This window comes from Podarcis filfolensis (assembly GCF_964270895.1).
Source record: "Podarcis filfolensis genome assembly, chromosome: 1".
In the NCBI taxonomy this organism is placed as follows: Eukaryota; Metazoa; Chordata; class Lepidosauria; order Squamata; family Lacertidae; genus Podarcis; species Podarcis filfolensis.
In genome coordinates, this window is record NC_139604.1 from 33,603,444 (window position 1) to 33,619,675 (window position 16,232).

Below are 16,232 nucleotides of genomic sequence, written 5' to 3' on the forward strand. Positions count from 1 at the left end.
TAAGTATACTTTTAAAATACTATGAATAATGTAATGTGTAGTTTGGCCATTAGAAGGGTATATTTTATTAGAGTTGGGAAACTTCAGCCCAAGGGCTGTATTTCCCTCATAGCTAATCTTCCAGGCTATGCTACCTCTTCCCCATCCCCCCCTCATGTCCACATTCATTCAAATCCAAACAAAAACATATATACACACAAAAATGTATTCATTTGCAAACTCATTTGAACATGCACCATACAGCACGTAGGCTGTGTAAACAGGCGCAAAGTGTATGAATTAGTTCATGGATTGGGTTTTGAAAAGAAGTCAAGGGCATTTCATACATAACAGTCTTATTAACGCCTTATTAAATTGCCTTCAGCCTTTACCTGATTTTCAAGAAAACTAGCACATTAGAGCAAACAGCTCTTTAAAATTACTGGTCTGATAACTACTGTCAGGTATGAAATTGCTTCTTCCTTCTCAGTGGAGAACCAATATATTTTTAGTTCTGAAGGAATCGGAACTACCCCATCCCACATAGGTCTAGAGCAGTGTTTCCCAACCTTTGGTCTCCAGCTGTTTTTGGACTACAACTCCCATCATCCCTAGCTAGCAAGACCAGTGGTCAGGCATGATGGGAATTGTAGTCTGAAACAGCTGGAGGCCAAAGGTTGGGAAACACTGGTCTAGAGGGTCTATCGACTCTCAAGAGGTCTTTTTTGGGGGTGGGGGGGAGAGAGGCAGGGAGTTGCATGGTTTGTAGTGGAAAGGAGGAGCCAGGAAAGCCCTGTTGCATGAGCAGTGATTTGCTTGATCTTTTAAGGATTTAACCCACTGGCTAGGAGCTGTCAGATAATGCTGTATCCTGGAACCACATTACGCCTGAAGTCTGTTTGGGTTCATCTGTGTATGCTGTCACTTCCTGGGAGACATTAGCTCTACTGTTTACAGTTCCCACTCTTAGTGTCTCTTACATTTAATTAGTACTGGTTTTTGCTAAAGCGGCATGCTGTTCTTTAAATCCATAGTGTTGCCGCCAAAAAGGACGAAGAAGATGCCCAGCCAGTTAAAAAGACCTACACATGGAATACAAAAGAAGAAGCTAAGCAAGCATTTAAAGAACTATTGAAAGAAAAGGTTTTTAAATTGAGTCAACTACTGTTTAAAATTTCAAGAATTGCAAATATACTTGAGTTGGGAGAATTGCTGATTTTGAAAGAAACTTTATGGAATAACATTCATACTGAAGTAAACATGGAAAGAATATTCTAGCCAAAATGTACTTGGTATAAACTTTCACATCATGCTCCAGTATTGGTGAAAAATTCTTACATTTGTTTAGGTCTTTTGCGGGGGGGCAGTGGGACCAAAGAAGGAAAGACAAATGAAATTTTTATGTGAGAAGAGCATTCTGGTGGCACAACAGTTCCACATTTGCAGAATTGGCCTGGGGAGGAGGGCAGAATGAAGAGAAGGAAAAACGGTTGTGTTAAAAAACTTCAGTTATCCACTTAACTCTTTGTAAATTCTCACTCTGAAGAGTCTGATGTTGCTTTATTAAGTGGTATTACATCCCAAATGTTACTAATGAAACATCACTGCAGAATCAAAAGGACAAAGCCCTGTTTTTATTAGCTTACCACCCTATCAAAAAAAGTTAGAAAATAAGGAATGCAACACTAGCCATATTCACTCATGATAAGCCATAAACAAAGGCTAAATCATATACAAGACAATCATGCATGCTTTGCTTCTCTTTACTAGCACTAGGGGCAAAGCAAATGACAAACCCTGGCTTAGTGCTATGTTTCAATCAGAATGTAGTTTGTTTCCTCTGTATGGTATAAGAAGAAACAAAGCAGTCCAGATAGGTGTGTTAACAGTAATCTGATAACTATGTAAAAAAAATTGTCCAGTAGTACCTTAGAGACCAACTAAGTTTGTTCTTGGTACAAGCTTTCTTGTGCAGATACACTGAAACAGAAGTCACCAGACCCTTCTATATAGTGATTTCGGTTTCAGTGTATCTGAAGAAGTGTGCATGCACATGAAAGCTTATACCAAGAGCAAACTTAGTTGGTCTCTAAGGTGCTACTGGACAATTTTTTAATATATTTCAACTGCGTCAGACCAACACGGCTACCTACCTGAATCTGTTAACTATGGTTTGCTTTCATGTACAAACTAATTGATGCACCATTTCTAGAAGTGTAAGTAAATTATGAGAAGGCTAAAAATACTCATGAAGATAGAAAGTGTCTTGTGTACCAAATTTATCATTTCCTAGTTTTATGGTAGTTTATCATTTTTACAGGAAAAGCAAAAAAATGTGACAGTCCTTTGTACAAATATTCTTTTATTTTTATAGTAAAAACATACCAAGCAGAATATTTACCCACTTTTGCCACCAAATAATCTGAGTCATTACATTTGACAACTATGCCCCACTGCACAATTTAGATGCAGCCATTCTTACCTTAGCTAGCATTCCTAAAGCTACCATTGCACAAACAGAAGTACTGATTTGAGGAATTACATGATTTACTTCATGTCTTCGTAGCGTGTGCCATCCAACGCCTCTTGGGAGCAAGCTATGAAAATGATAATTAACGATCCAAGATACAGGTATGCTGTTCTATTTTCTTTTTGATCAACATGCTTTTAATTAGTTGTTTGTATAAACTGATGTTCTGACAGCTCAAGTGAGCTCATGGCTTGAATGCTGCCCTAATGTTCCTATTTTCTGATATTTTAAATCTTTTAAAAATTGTGTAAGTTGTATTTTTTTTTCTTCGTATGCCACTTTGAGACACATGTAAAAAACAAGTTATGTATATATTTTAAATAAATCAACAAATTTAACTTGTTTTACTCTTGCATGGTTTTTTAAAACTGGGTTGTTGTTTTTTTGAGGGGAAGCAATTGTGTACTAAATACTTTGAAACTCTCCCCCTGTGTGCAGTTTTAAAAGGAATCTTCATAAAATGATCAGTTGTAGTTGGTACTGCATTTAGCATTTATGGCTTTTTTCTTTAATTTGTAGTGCTTTGGCAAAACTAAGTGAGAAGAAGCAAGCATTTAATGCTTACAAGGTCCAGACAGAGAAAGAAGAAAAAGAGGAAGCAAGATTAAAATACAAAGAGGCAAAAGAATCTTTTCAGCGTTTCCTTGAGAACCATGAGAAGATGACATCCACTACCAGATACAAGTAAGATAAATCTAATGAATTATACTAGTTGTAAAGTTCAAAATTTAAAATTTGAGCTTGGGTAGACTTAAGAGGGGAATGTGAATTAAAAAAACAACACTTTAAAATACTGTTTCAAATACTGTGCTATAGGGAATAACAATTTGTGCAAAGTCACTGTTGCAAGGTGATGTTCTCCAATTTCTACTTCTGCTGCCCATGCCTCCTGTCTGGTGCAGATTTATATGGAGGAGGAGGACTTGGCAGAAATCTATTCCCTCCCCTTTTCTGTTGTGAGTGAAACTCCGACTCTGCAGCCATTTGAAAGTCTAGATACAAACCACGGTTGCCTCTGCATTTCTACAAAGACTGCAGTGTATGAGAAGTTGTCACTGAGACTGTTGGCAAAATATGTATTGGGAATGGATGCAAGCAAGGAAGGGATCCATTCTTGTGTGTTTTAAAAATACAAAAACCTTTCATCAAAGCAATGGGAGAAAAGAAATGGCAGGAGCTGGAATACAACACATAGAAATTTTAAAAAATACTATATTGTTAACACATTCTTTTATTTTAGTTGTGCAAGCTGGAATGATTTTGTAATATTAAACATGAGTTACGTACAATTACACATTTGTACTCTCTTGGTTATTCACACATTTGGCAAGGATTGGGATGTTGGCTGACCAGTGGGAAAGAGCAGGAGCAAAGTGATTTATAGAGCTTTTTTTCTTCCTATTTCTATCTACAGAAAAGCTGAACAAATGTTTGGAGAGATGGAAGTCTGGAATGCAATATCAGAACGTGATCGTCTTGAAATCTATGAAGATGTCCTATTCTTCTTATCAAAGAAAGAAAAGGTAATTTATTTCTTCAGATGGGGGGCATACACACCCACTTCTCTTCCTCTTTTCTATAAATAAATTGTCTTCCTCTACATTTTAACAAATATCATATCTAGATTTTCTGCAAATGACAATGTCTTTTCCTTAATGTGGCACTACTTAATTTAGTTCCGAACAAAATAGAGCAAAAGTTTGATGTGGTGGTTACACCATAGGCATTTCTTGAAGATAGTCTTCTAGTCTATCCGGAATTATGCACGCATCCTGGCAATGCAAAGTAGTGTGATGTCTCTTTCTTGTTCAGTGATGAAGTTATGCAGTTGCTTCAGACTGGCAGATTTGCTACAAAATGCCCCCTCTTAATAATCTGTTGGTAATGTTTGATACCGAGCATTTTAGCAAAACAAATGCCATTAAATGTTTCATTTAACTTTTTCAGGAACAGGCCAAGCAGTTAAGGAAGAGGAACTGGGAGGCATTAAAAAACATCTTGGATAATATGGCTAATGTCACATACTGTACTACCTGGTCAGAGGCTCAGCAATATCTGATGGACAATCCTACCTTTGCAGAAGACGAGGAACTTCAGAGTAAGGAGACAGGGTTGTATTCCACATAGTGCTAAAGTTTTCCCCCTCTCCTTCCCCTCTGTGCCCCCTAAATCTGCTCCAGGCTTTCTTCCCACCCCGGAGCAGACTTGGGGGCAGCATGAGGAAGGATTATCCCAATGCACTAGCACAAACATTTAGTTAAATACAACTCAAAATACCCTAGTTCCTTTATTGTCGAAATTTGATCTTAGTGATGATCTGATGGCAACAGCAACTCAGATCTTTAACCTTCAATCTAGCTTGCTCCAGTTTAGAGGTGGTGTGCCTGATAAAACAGCATTGTTACCTTTGGCAGCCAGGATTTCCCAACTCACATTGCTCTTGGTGGAGAATGCAGGAGCCAGCACTGCACAGACTATGATCCAATTCAGACGTAATCAATTTATTTTCCTTTATACGGTTTAGCAGTATTTTTTGTTAATATTTTGTTGGGGGGGTGCGCACATACATGTATATATAGATAGATAATGTGAATATAAGCAAAGCACCTGGGTATCTTGGGTTTGGAAGTCATTGGAAGCTGCTGTTACTTTAAAATCAAAAGCTTGTCATTGGTATAGCAGAAATGAAGGGAGGGAGTGCATGTTTCTGAGGCTTGCTACAGATTGCTCTTGTAGTGAGGAATTGCCATTAAAAATGTTGGGGCAGGCAGGGATGTTGAAGGAGACTTGTCTGATGTCAGAAGCCTGCTGTACTCCTAGAGGCTTCCTGTGCACAAGTGGCTCCAATCTTCAGGCAGTTACCCTCCAGAACTTGGATGCTGATGAGAATGATGTGGGGGTTGGGTTAGCACATTTGCCCCATGCCTGTTCCTTCTTTTTCCCCCTGATAATGTAACATCTAAAGAGGCGGCTATGGTTTCCTCTGAGACTTTATAAAACTTACATGAGAAACAAAGGAAAAGCTTTGCCAAAAGCATTAGCCAGTTGTTGTTTTTTTAAGGGCTTACGTCAGCATTGGGAAAGATCCAGTTGTGTCAACAGGCACAAAAGGATTCTCCCTTCCTCTCAGCCCCCCCCCACCTCCTACCTGCTGAAGCAGATATTTTTTTTCCAGGGGCAGGGGGCTGCTGTGGAGGAGGAGAGGAAGGGAAGTCATGTTTGTGCAAGCAGAAGATTGTGGCACAAGCAAATTACCACAGTTGGACCTCACCCTTCATTTTCTGAAATGTTTGTATGCTGCTTTTCTAGATATGGATAAGGAGGATGCATTGATTTGTTTCGAAGAGCACATAAGGGCTTTGGAAAAGGAGGAGGAGGAAGAAAAGCAGAAGGGATTGCTCAGGGAAAGACGACGGCAACGTAAAAACAGAGAATCTTTCCAGGTTAGTGACAAAATGAACTGCTAGGTGTTGGGATAGGTTACCATCAATCTTGGTATTCTGTAAAGTGCAAATAATGAGTGTAGATAAATACTAAAGAAATCTTGCAGGTCAACATTTTATGGCTTCACCATAGTCTGTTTTACCTGAAGAAAGTTTATTTCCGATTCATCATCTCCTGGCATGTCTGTCAGAGTATGGCCCATGGTCAGGGATAATGGGAGTTGTAGTCCAGCATCATCAGGGAGCACAGGTTAGCCATCCCTACTCTAGACTGCAGTCCTAACTCCACTTAGCTGGTAGTAAGTGCCACTGAATTCAGTGAAACTTAATTTCTGAGTAGACATGAGTAGTATTGCAGTCCTAGGGGTATGTTAGATGCTTTTCCACATGCTATATTGTAGCATTCTATGGGGCAGTGAAAATGACAGGGCCGACTCATTGACATTTAATATACAGGATTGTGAGGTTCCCCATTTTCTACTGTTTCCTCTGCAGATATTTTTGGATGAGCTGCATGAACATGGCCAGCTGCATTCAATGTCATCATGGATGGAGTTATATCCAACCATAAGTTCTGATATTCGATTTACTAACATGCTTGGTCAGCCTGGTAAGTATATTCTCTCCTGCCTGTAGAAAATAAGATGGAGGTAATGCTTGTGCATTTTTGGTAGATGGAAGCAGGGTTACTAATGTAATAAGAAATGCAACTCTAGGGTTAGCGGGAGGTTTTGACCAATGTAGTTTCTTTCTTCAGGCTCAACAGCACTTGATCTCTTCAAGTTTTATGTTGAAGATCTGAAAGCACGCTACCATGATGAAAAAAAGATAATAAAAGACATCTTAAAGGTGAGGGGAAATGTGTTTTTAGTTGCTGGGAGGAAACCAGTGTTTCCAATCCAAAATTAGATACCTTGAGCTGGGAATCCACACTGTCATGTTGTAACATGAGTTTGTGCCATCAAAATTTGCTGTTTTGCAGGACAAAGGATTTGTAGTTGAAGTGAATACTACTTTTGAAGACTTTGTCACGGTCATCAGTTCAACTAAAAGAGCTACCACTTTAGATGCTGGAAATATCAAGCTAGCTTTCAATAGTGTAAGTTGGGCTTTTAAAAATCTAGAATATTTTTTTAAATCCTAATGTTAAGAAGACTTGATAAAATGTTTACAAGTCTCCAAATAAGTATGTAGTATCCGTATTGTCAAATGCAAGAATATAAACTTAATGATAGGTGAAAAAGTGTGGAATTGATGGGGCTGTTTAGACCTAAAAGCAAATCACAGTTGAGGAGCCTCAGGCTTGCATCCTACCTCCTCCACTCAGATAAGTTTCAATCCAAGTTTAGTGGCAAACTATGGGTGGCGCTGTTGGTTAAACCACAGAGCCTAGGACTTGCTGATCAGAAGGTCGGCGGTCCAGTTCCCCGCAACGGGGTGAGCTCTCGTTGCTCGGTCCCTGCTCCTGCCAACCTAGCAGTTCGAAAGCACGCCAGTGCAAGTAGATAAATAGGTACCACTCCAGCAGGAAGGTAAACGCCGTTTTGTGCAAAGCTCTGGTTCACCAGAAGCAGCTTAGTCATGCTGGCCACATGACCCAGAAGCTGTATGCCAGCTTCCTCAGCCAATAAAGCGAGATGATCGCCGCAACCCCAGAGTCGGTCACAACTGGACCTAATGGTCAGGGGTCCCTTTACCTTTACTTTGATCTATCAGAATTTGCTCTGTTAGTCATTTATAGAATCTAAATCATGGGTGGTGTCAAATGTTGCATGAAAAGACCTCCACTCATGTAACATGACTTCCTCTGCTCCTTCCTACACACACACCCCAAATCAGCTCCAGATGATCGAGGGACTCCCCAGAGGGGATTTTGGAGGTGCTCAAGTGAAAAGAGAGGAAGGCAAAGTCCTATATAGTGAGTGGGAAGTCTGTTCTACTCATGAATGGATCACATTAGGTTCAATCACATGATTTGGTGGTGCGTCTGAACCACCATTATATGTGACACATGCACAGCAAATAATGAGAAAAGTACTCCCTTGCAGAATGGGATTTGGTTGTTTTCCCTTTTTTCCATTGCCCTTACATTGAATGGTCACTTGGTTTTGTTTTGATGTAGCTGTTGGAAAAGGCAGAGGCTCGTGAACGTGAGCGAGAGAAAGAAGAAGCCCGCAAAATGAAACGGAAAGAGTCTGCTTTTAAGAGTATGCTAAAACAAGCAACTCCTCCAATTGAAATGGATGCAGTGTGGGAAGATGTAAGCATGTTCCATAGCATTTTGCAAGAGAATGTTGGTTACGCAGAAAACACTTTTTTCCCATTGTTAAATGAAGTGTGTGTTTGGGGGGGGGTGTATAACTATCAAAAGTAATGAACAGCAGCAATAGACCTATAATAGTTAAATGTATTGATCTAAGTACAATTTCTTTTAAATGAAATTAGAAAGACTGTAAATGGAATAATAAAATAGGTGAAGTGCTTGCAGGGAGATAAATTGAAGGATTTTAACTCAAGTGGTCATGGGGTGGGGCAGTGGGGTGTCTTCCCAGGAGGATGCAAAAAGGTCCTGTTTAAGAGCAGAGATAATAGATACATTTTGGAATGAAATGCACTTTTGAATGTTTTCTCACATTTAAAATTGTGGCATCAGATATTCCAAACATGGACCAGAAAGGTTTTTATACAGGGTACTCTTCTAGAAGTCAAGGAAGAATTAATCCCACTTGGCACAGTATGAATATCTGATGATTGGAAAAGCTTTGGATTATGTTCAGTGAGAATACTGGAAGGCATTTCTGAAGAAAATTGATGTGGGGTCTAAATTCTTAACCTTTATAAGCATCATACATAAAGCACCTCACGTTTCTGTCTTTACCATTGGATCTTGGCTAAGATTCAGCTATGCTAAGAATATCAGCAGGAGTATGTTTCATCATTATTTGATCTGGTTTTTATGAACACAATACTTATAACTAATAGATTGTATTGAGCCGTAGTCTGACCTTTTTCTGGAAAAACAAAGTAATTTGTATACAGAACATTTTTATTTTATAAATTGAAGTTGTTGGCTAAACCATATACATAATTCTTCTGTTATATATAGATTCGGGAAAGGTTTGTGAAAGAACCAGCATTTGAAGACATCACTCTAGAATCAGAAAGAAAAAGAATATTTAAAGATTTCATTTATTTACTAGAGGTAACGATACTATGATAAGAGTATTGTCGGATAGATTTGAAACAGATTTTTAAAAACTTAACTTATTGAACTGATTCCCTAAAATAGAAGTGGAGAACCTTTTCTTACTGTATCTCTTAGTGTAAATCTGTTGGAGCCTGCATGCAAGTGGTGGGTGGGAGCCAGAGCCAAAAGTTGGTGAGGTATTCCCTTTTCTCTCTCTTGTGGACACCCTTTTCCAATTTTTTTCCTCTGACAACTCATGAACTAAAGCTGCCTTTCTCCAATCTGGTGCTCTCCAAAGGTTTTGGAGTACAAAAGGCCTTCCCAGGCTTGCTTATTAGAGTGAGTCGAAGGGGATTAGCTGGGTGGGACCAAAGAGAATAACGTCTCACTGAGGCAGGAGCACGTTCCAGCCATCTTTAAGGGGGCATAACTGGACCAAGTTATTTATTTAACAACTATCACTGATTGGGGAATACTGTGGCAAGGTGCTTGAAAGGGTGATCGCAGCCCAGCTTGGATCAATTTCATTCAGGCTTCATCTGGGGTCCAAATAACAGAAGGATGCTGTCCCTAAAATATTTAGCAGTAGGTGTCAGCATTTGCCTGGACACAAAATACTATTGAAAGCATAGCTTTGTAGAATATATTTATGGGGACATTAGCTTCCTGTCTGAGAGTGATCTGTAATTCATTTTAATGGTTGGCATCATCTTTTTCATTAGATTCTATTTTTAATAACCTAAACACTGGTAGTGTATTCATCATCAGAAAGGATTACATGAAGATGTCAGCCCTCCCACTGTTGGAACTGCTCTTTAAATGTTGTAATTCATACCTCCCAAACATCTTTCTTTGCAAGAAGCATCCTGTCTTTCCAAAATCTCATTTGCTGTTAAGAAGATGGAAGAGTATGAACAAGTGTGGCTTTGCAAAGCCAGTGTCCAAAAAGGCATGCAGTGCAGTTTCAAAATAAAAGTATATAGAGGAAGTATTTCAGAATAGAGACTTAAAGAGATACACTATACATACTGTATTTGTGTAGCAAAAAATTTAACAAAATGCATGCTTACTCTTTCAAATGAGTAATTTTTATTCTTTCAATGCTGCAGCATGAGTGTCAACACCATCATTCAAAGAACAAGAAGCATTCTAAAAAATCAAAAAAACATCACAGAAAAAGGTCTCGCTCTCGTTCGGTAAGATAAGAGTGCAGTATTCAGTTGGTTCTTTTTACCACTCAGCCTTTAAAAACGAATGTTACATGTCAAATACTCTTGCTCTAAAGGGTTCAGAATCTGAGGATGATGACAGTCATTCAAAGAAAAAGAGGCAACGCTCAGACTCTCGATCAGTCTCCGAACGCTCCTCCAGCGCGGAATCTGGTACTTTTAAAAAAATCTTACCTAACAAAATAGAGATTTAGCAGTTATCAACTTAAATAACCCTGATACCTATTTAATTCTAATGCATTAATAGAGAGAAGCTACAAGAAATCAAAGAAACACAAAAAGAAGAACAAAAAGAGGAGACACAAATCTGTGAGTATACCTCAGTTTGGCACTGTTCTCCCCTCACCCCACTCAATTTCTTGTATCTATCTGTGAAACGAAGAATTAAGGTGCACTTAATAAAATTGAACAACAGTGTGCTATTTTATTATTTGTATGTGAATTGAGTGTACATTTGGTACAGCCATTTTTTTCTTTTAAAAAATCCCTAAAAAGTAGTTGTTGTCTTCCTTCCTAACTGAATTCTTGAAAGTTAAAGCATTTTGTATCACTGAAGTTTCCTGTCCTGAAAGCTCACAAGCTGCTAGATACTTTTCCTGAGCCAGAAAGTCTGAATCCAGTTTGTTGTGCTTCACTTGCGCATAATTTCTGTGCTATGAATATGATGTAGAGTTAGAAGCCTTGCAGGTAGACAAGCCCCCCCCCATACCAGTTAAGACTTGCAGCCAGTTGGCATGAGTAAGAGCTAGGTTAAATGTTCAGTCATGATTTTGAAAGTTGGTATTTTGAAAATGGAAGACCCAGGTTGAAATTCCTGCCTGTCTTCACCAGACTGTTGTGTGGTAATGAGGCTTGGGATATAGAAAGACTCTTGTGGAACTAGAGGTAGATTCCCATTGGCCCCACCCTTCTACAGTGTATTCTCTGTGCATCCTTGATTTATACTCTGTATTTTACTCTGTACAGGATTCTCCAGAATCGGATGTGGATCGAGAAAAAGACAAAAAGGAGAGAGAAAATGAAAAGGAAAGAAGTAGGCAAAGATCTGAATCTAAGCATAAATCACCTCCTAAAAAGCGACCTGGCAAAGATTCTGTGAGTTTGCTTGGCTTTATTGTGTTAACTATCTTACCAGTAGATTAGTGGTTGTGTGGTCTAAGGGTGGAAGGATCTGCTATTTCTGATCGGTGTCACTGTTGCTTGTTTTTCCCCGTAATTGTTATGCTGCAATTTTAAAACAAACCTAGGGCCCTCCAGATGATGTTGGATGCCAATCAGCCCAGCCAGCATGGCCAGTCATCTGCAGTGATGGGAGCTATATTCCATTATCTGGACAGCCACAGATGTATTTTGATACATATAAGCTGCCAAAACTAGCAGCACATTTGGAAAAGAACAAATTGGTGGATAACTGATCCACACATTGGCCCAAGAGGTCATTTTGTATAGCTGTAGTTTTGTTTTGGCCTTTCAAGTTTATATCCTTCCTTTAAACACCAAGCTTGTATAAGGAAGCATGGACTAAAGTGTAACATTATATCTTCTCTTCATCCACAAAATTTCCTGAGAGCTTATTAGCTGTAGCTGAAGACCTAAATGCTAGAATTTAATGATCCGCATTTAAGTTTTGCTGGCTTCTGCCTGGCCCAATTACAATATAGATAGGCTCTGCTAATTCTCAATAGAGTGGCAACTGTTGATCATAATGGCTTAATTGTGGTTCAAGCTATTGTGGTTCAAGCATAACAAACTATTGTTTGGTCTCCAGAACTGTTTCTAGCTAATGCACATCTCTTGTACAGTAGTACCTCGGGTTAAGAACTTAATTCGTTCTGGAGGTCCGTTCTTAACCTGAAACTGTTCTTAACCTGAAGCACCACTTTAGCTAATGAGGCCTCCTGCTGCTGCCGTGCCGCCAGAGCACAATTTTTGTTCTTATCCTGAAGCAAAGTTCTTAACCCGAGGTAATATTTCTGGGTTAGCAGAGTCTGTAACCAGAAGCGTATGTAACCTGAAGCATATGTAACCCGAAGTACCACTGTATAAGCCTTAGAATTTACAGTGACCACCAGCCACTGATAATATATGTATTTACTCAAGGTGGTGATGTGTAGTTAACTCAGTACCTTCAAGTTAACAGTACTATTGAAAATCCACTGAGAACAGCAAAATGATCAAGCCACTTCAGTGGCTTGGCTTTGCACTAAGCTGAACTCTATTCTGGAAGGCCAGTTAAGGTTTAGAATACAGTATGAGCAATTCCCCTTCCTCCCTGCGATTATTGAGACATCTGACGAGTTCATCCAACTCCTTTTCGAAGATGGAACACTAGGATTTAGCCCCCTAGACCTAAATCACTTTGGGCATAGCTTTTCTGTGAAAAAGGTACTAAGAGACTCCCGTGTTTATTCGGAGTTCAGATTAAGTTACTTTCAACTTCAGAAAGATCAGATTCCTCAAGCATCTTTTGTTCAGACACTAGTTATATCAACATTTTATATGGGATTTCTGTTCATAGAGCTGGAACATGCCATTTATTCTCTCTTTACATTTGACTTACTGAATGTGGATTACAAGGGCAGCATATAACTTTAGATAACTTTGCCGTAGCATCGTAACCTGGAAGAGTGCAACCTTCTCCTTTGTTGTATGTTGTGCACCACTAAAGTTACTGTCTGCCTGGAAGTGTGACTACATGATGTCCTTGTTCGAACAATTTTGACTTTTCTTGAGGGAGCAGTAACAGCCAGTCAAATGAAAAAGTAATTTTAAAAAATATATTGGGTGCACTTAGAAGTAGTTATTTGAATTTGGTCAGTAGATAGGCCTGAGGCCTGTAATTTACCAGTGGTGCTAAAATTGTATAGTTTGAGAGTTTCAGGTGATTTTTAGTATGAAATCTTAGGTTGTCTAGTGATGGCCAAACTGCAGTTCTTAATAAATACTGAAATGTTCAAAATAACTACAATGACTGAATTCTAAACGGTGGGAAAGGGTATATCAGTTATTTTTCATTGTCCTTTTTCAGGGTAATTGGGATACCTCTGGTAGTGAATTAAGTGAAGGTGAACTAGAAAAACAAAGGAGGACCCTCTTGGAACAACTGGATGAAGATCAATAAAAAGTATTTATACCAAATATGTTTACAATGTGATTTAATAAGAAATATAGATGATTCATTTCAGGAAATGGATTCCAATGTTCCATTGGCATAGCAATGGCTTTTCAGTTCTACTGCATAACTAAATATTTCAAATAATATCATTGTGTGCCTGGCAGCAAATTGTCAAAGACGGTGAACATTCAGAATTCAAGCTGAAGTTCTGCTTCTAATAAGCTAGGCAGCCTGTATATATACCCCATGCACCTTGGCATTCTTCAATGAGCACATTAGGATGAACAGAAAATCTTTTTATTTTTGAGCCCTTTCAATAGCGGCTTGGAAAAGTACTTGAGCCTTTCGGGCCTCTTGTGTCTATAAAACAGCTCTTGCTATGAAAGCCTAAACTTGTTTTTCTTGTCAAATAAGGTCTGGGGGTGGGTAAGGGGTGCACATGTTCTGTTCAGAAAGATGCTCCTATAATTTTCTTGGGCTCCACTTCTGTTGGGTTTTTTTAATTACTTTTTTATTTTGCAAGTGGAGGGAAAGGAAGAAGAGAGGGGGAAATATTTTTTCTTCATTTATGGTAGTCCAGAATCCATTATTGGGTTTTTGTGTATTACCTTGCTGGCCAAAATGATGTTTTAGGTGGTTTCTATTGAATTTTGACTTTAGGTTGAAATGTATATCGAGTTTCACCCTGAAGTGAATTTTTAGTGTCAAGTTTTAAAACTGTGAAAAATAGATTAATTAATGGAAATCCTAATAGGCCCTTAATTTTCAAGGCTGTAAGGTATGCTGATGTAATAACAAAGCTGCCATTTTTTATTAGAGAAGAACCTGGTATATGTTCAAAGAAAAAAACCAAATTGGCAAAGGGTATTATTTCAGCATTAATCTTAATGTTACAGAAAATAGCAAAATCAGACTAAATTGATGCAATATGTTGCCTTAAGGACTTCCGAAGAATGTACCACCAAGTTTTGGAAAGCAGTTGCAATACTCTTGTCTAGAAAAATCAATGTTAACGTAATACTTTTCTTTTGAAAGATGTTGACCTAATGTTGAAAACCTGGTCTCCTTTTATTCTGTTCTTTTTCCTTTGTACTGAATAGATTCTGACCAGCCTTTGATTAAAACTATCAGCCCTATACATTGAGGAGTATTGACTACTGTGGTACAGACTCTAAAATCTTTCTGATTTGAATATTTTTGTACATTTTTATCACTTATTAAACCTTGTCTTCTAGCGTGCACTAGTATTTTTTCTGTTTTTTAAAAATGCTCTGTACAGCCAACACATTACTGATCTCACACAGTGTTACTGGTTAAGTTAAGTACTCTAGTGTGGTGCTTCCTTTTTAATATATGTATAATCACAGCAACAAAAGAAAGGAGCTGTCAAAGATCTGTAACAGCACAGAAGTGGAATACTTAACAATATATAGTGGTGGTAATTCAAGATTGGCCTTTTTATTTGTGAATTTAGCCTCTACTATGCAAATTAAGAAATAAGGACAAATATAGCAGGCATGTTGTTATCCTTCGGTTTTACAGATTTCTATGGCGCTTGTGTAACAGTTTGCTCTACTTGCAAATAAAAGGTTGGCTTCACAGTACAGTGGCTTGGAACTGCCACTCCTATAAGGGAACTCTGCTGATTGGAGAGAAGCCATTTTCACTGATTTTTCCTTCTCTCCCCCCTCCCCCAATTGATAGCATATGGGGGAGACATCAAACAGTACAGGGTTGTACACGATGCATTCTGAATACTCTCAGGCACAACAAAATGAATCATCCCTCCTTTATGGTGATCACTTCTTAATTAAAAATTATTCATACTAATTTTGTCTAGTTATATAGCTTAAGGTAGAGTGCAGTGAAACGTCCAGGAAATTCCAGAGCAGTAAGTGTTGGGGAAGGAGAGAATGTAAAATGCTATGACTTCCTGCTGTCATAGTGTTTGGGACTCTGCTTATACAAGAGAATTTAAATATGTATTTTGTTAATGTTGAGGAGGAAAAGAAAAAAAAACACAATTGCATATTTGGCTTCCTGTTTGAGAAACTGCAAGTACGGTTAACTTGTTCATACCAATTGCATAGTTTGCCGTACATGGATTGGTAGCGCATCATGTTTCACACTCAGCTACATACTGGTGTAGAGGTGGGCAAGTGTCACAGTACTTAAAACAGCTATGAAGGAATAGCAGTTTCCCCGCTCCGATGCAAGTGATATTTATGTAAAATATTTTCTTATTGCCGCCTTGCATAATTTACATGAAGAAACATGTTTCTAAGTAAACATTACTTTTTAAAGCGTTGTCTTTATTTTTCCATTAAAAATAAAAAGCTTTAAGTATAAAGTTAGTTTCTTCATATTTCTGCAAACTGTCATGCCCCATATCTTATTTGCTACAATCTGATTTCTTCTCTAGTTTGCATATCTTGTACATTTGAACTTTCCCCACTGCGTCTCAAAGAGAAACAACATACATATATACTGCTTCATTTGAAACTTCTTCAAATAGGTTTTGCCTAATGCAAATGTAAAGCAATGCAAATGGTTACATGGAGATCTTTCCAATTCTACAATTCTGAGTCTATGTAGTCCGCTCATCCCATCACTAGGTTTCATTTTTCCAGCGTTTAATTTAAAAAGGGTTGTTTGCTCTTAACCTTATAGGAGAAAGTGCATGGTAATGAAGTTACCTGTTTATAGCTCATTACTACTACATTGTGGAAAAAGTCCAGTGCCAATAGGA

The 16,232-nt window shown here is 38.4% G+C and overlaps 1 protein-coding gene across 4 annotated transcripts in view; it reads left to right on the forward strand.

The window, feature by feature from the left end:
- The window catches only part of PRPF40A (pre-mRNA processing factor 40 homolog A), a gene marked incomplete at its 5' end in the record, with an annotated part of 66,244 nt that overhangs the window by 15,669 nt on the left and 34,343 nt on the right, over positions 1-16,232 (forward strand). For 2 of the 4 annotated variants that reach the window (XM_083578850.1, XM_083578852.1), the window contains 16 exons: positions 1,014-1,122; positions 2,546-2,610; positions 3,029-3,193; positions 3,924-4,032; positions 4,457-4,607; positions 5,819-5,952; positions 6,448-6,562; positions 6,710-6,801; positions 6,935-7,051; positions 8,075-8,212; positions 9,059-9,154; positions 10,249-10,335; positions 10,425-10,521; positions 10,616-10,677; positions 11,335-11,463; positions 13,397-14,722. In XM_083578850.1, the coding sequence (XP_083434976.1) occupies positions 1,014-1,122; positions 2,546-2,610; positions 3,029-3,193; positions 3,924-4,032; positions 4,457-4,607; positions 5,819-5,952; positions 6,448-6,562; positions 6,710-6,801; positions 6,935-7,051; positions 8,075-8,212; positions 9,059-9,154; positions 10,249-10,335; positions 10,425-10,521; positions 10,616-10,677; positions 11,335-11,463; positions 13,397-13,489 (1,759 nt within the window). In that variant the 3' untranslated portion in view covers positions 13,490-14,722. Of the gene's footprint in view, positions 1-1,013; positions 1,123-2,545; positions 2,611-3,028; positions 3,194-3,923; positions 4,033-4,456; positions 4,608-5,818; positions 5,953-6,447; positions 6,563-6,709; positions 6,802-6,934; positions 7,052-8,074; positions 8,213-9,058; positions 9,155-10,248; positions 10,336-10,424; positions 10,522-10,615; positions 10,678-11,334; positions 11,464-13,396; positions 14,723-16,232 lie in introns of those variants that run through there. The other 2 variants (XM_083578853.1, XM_083578851.1) reach the window with 2 other exon arrangements.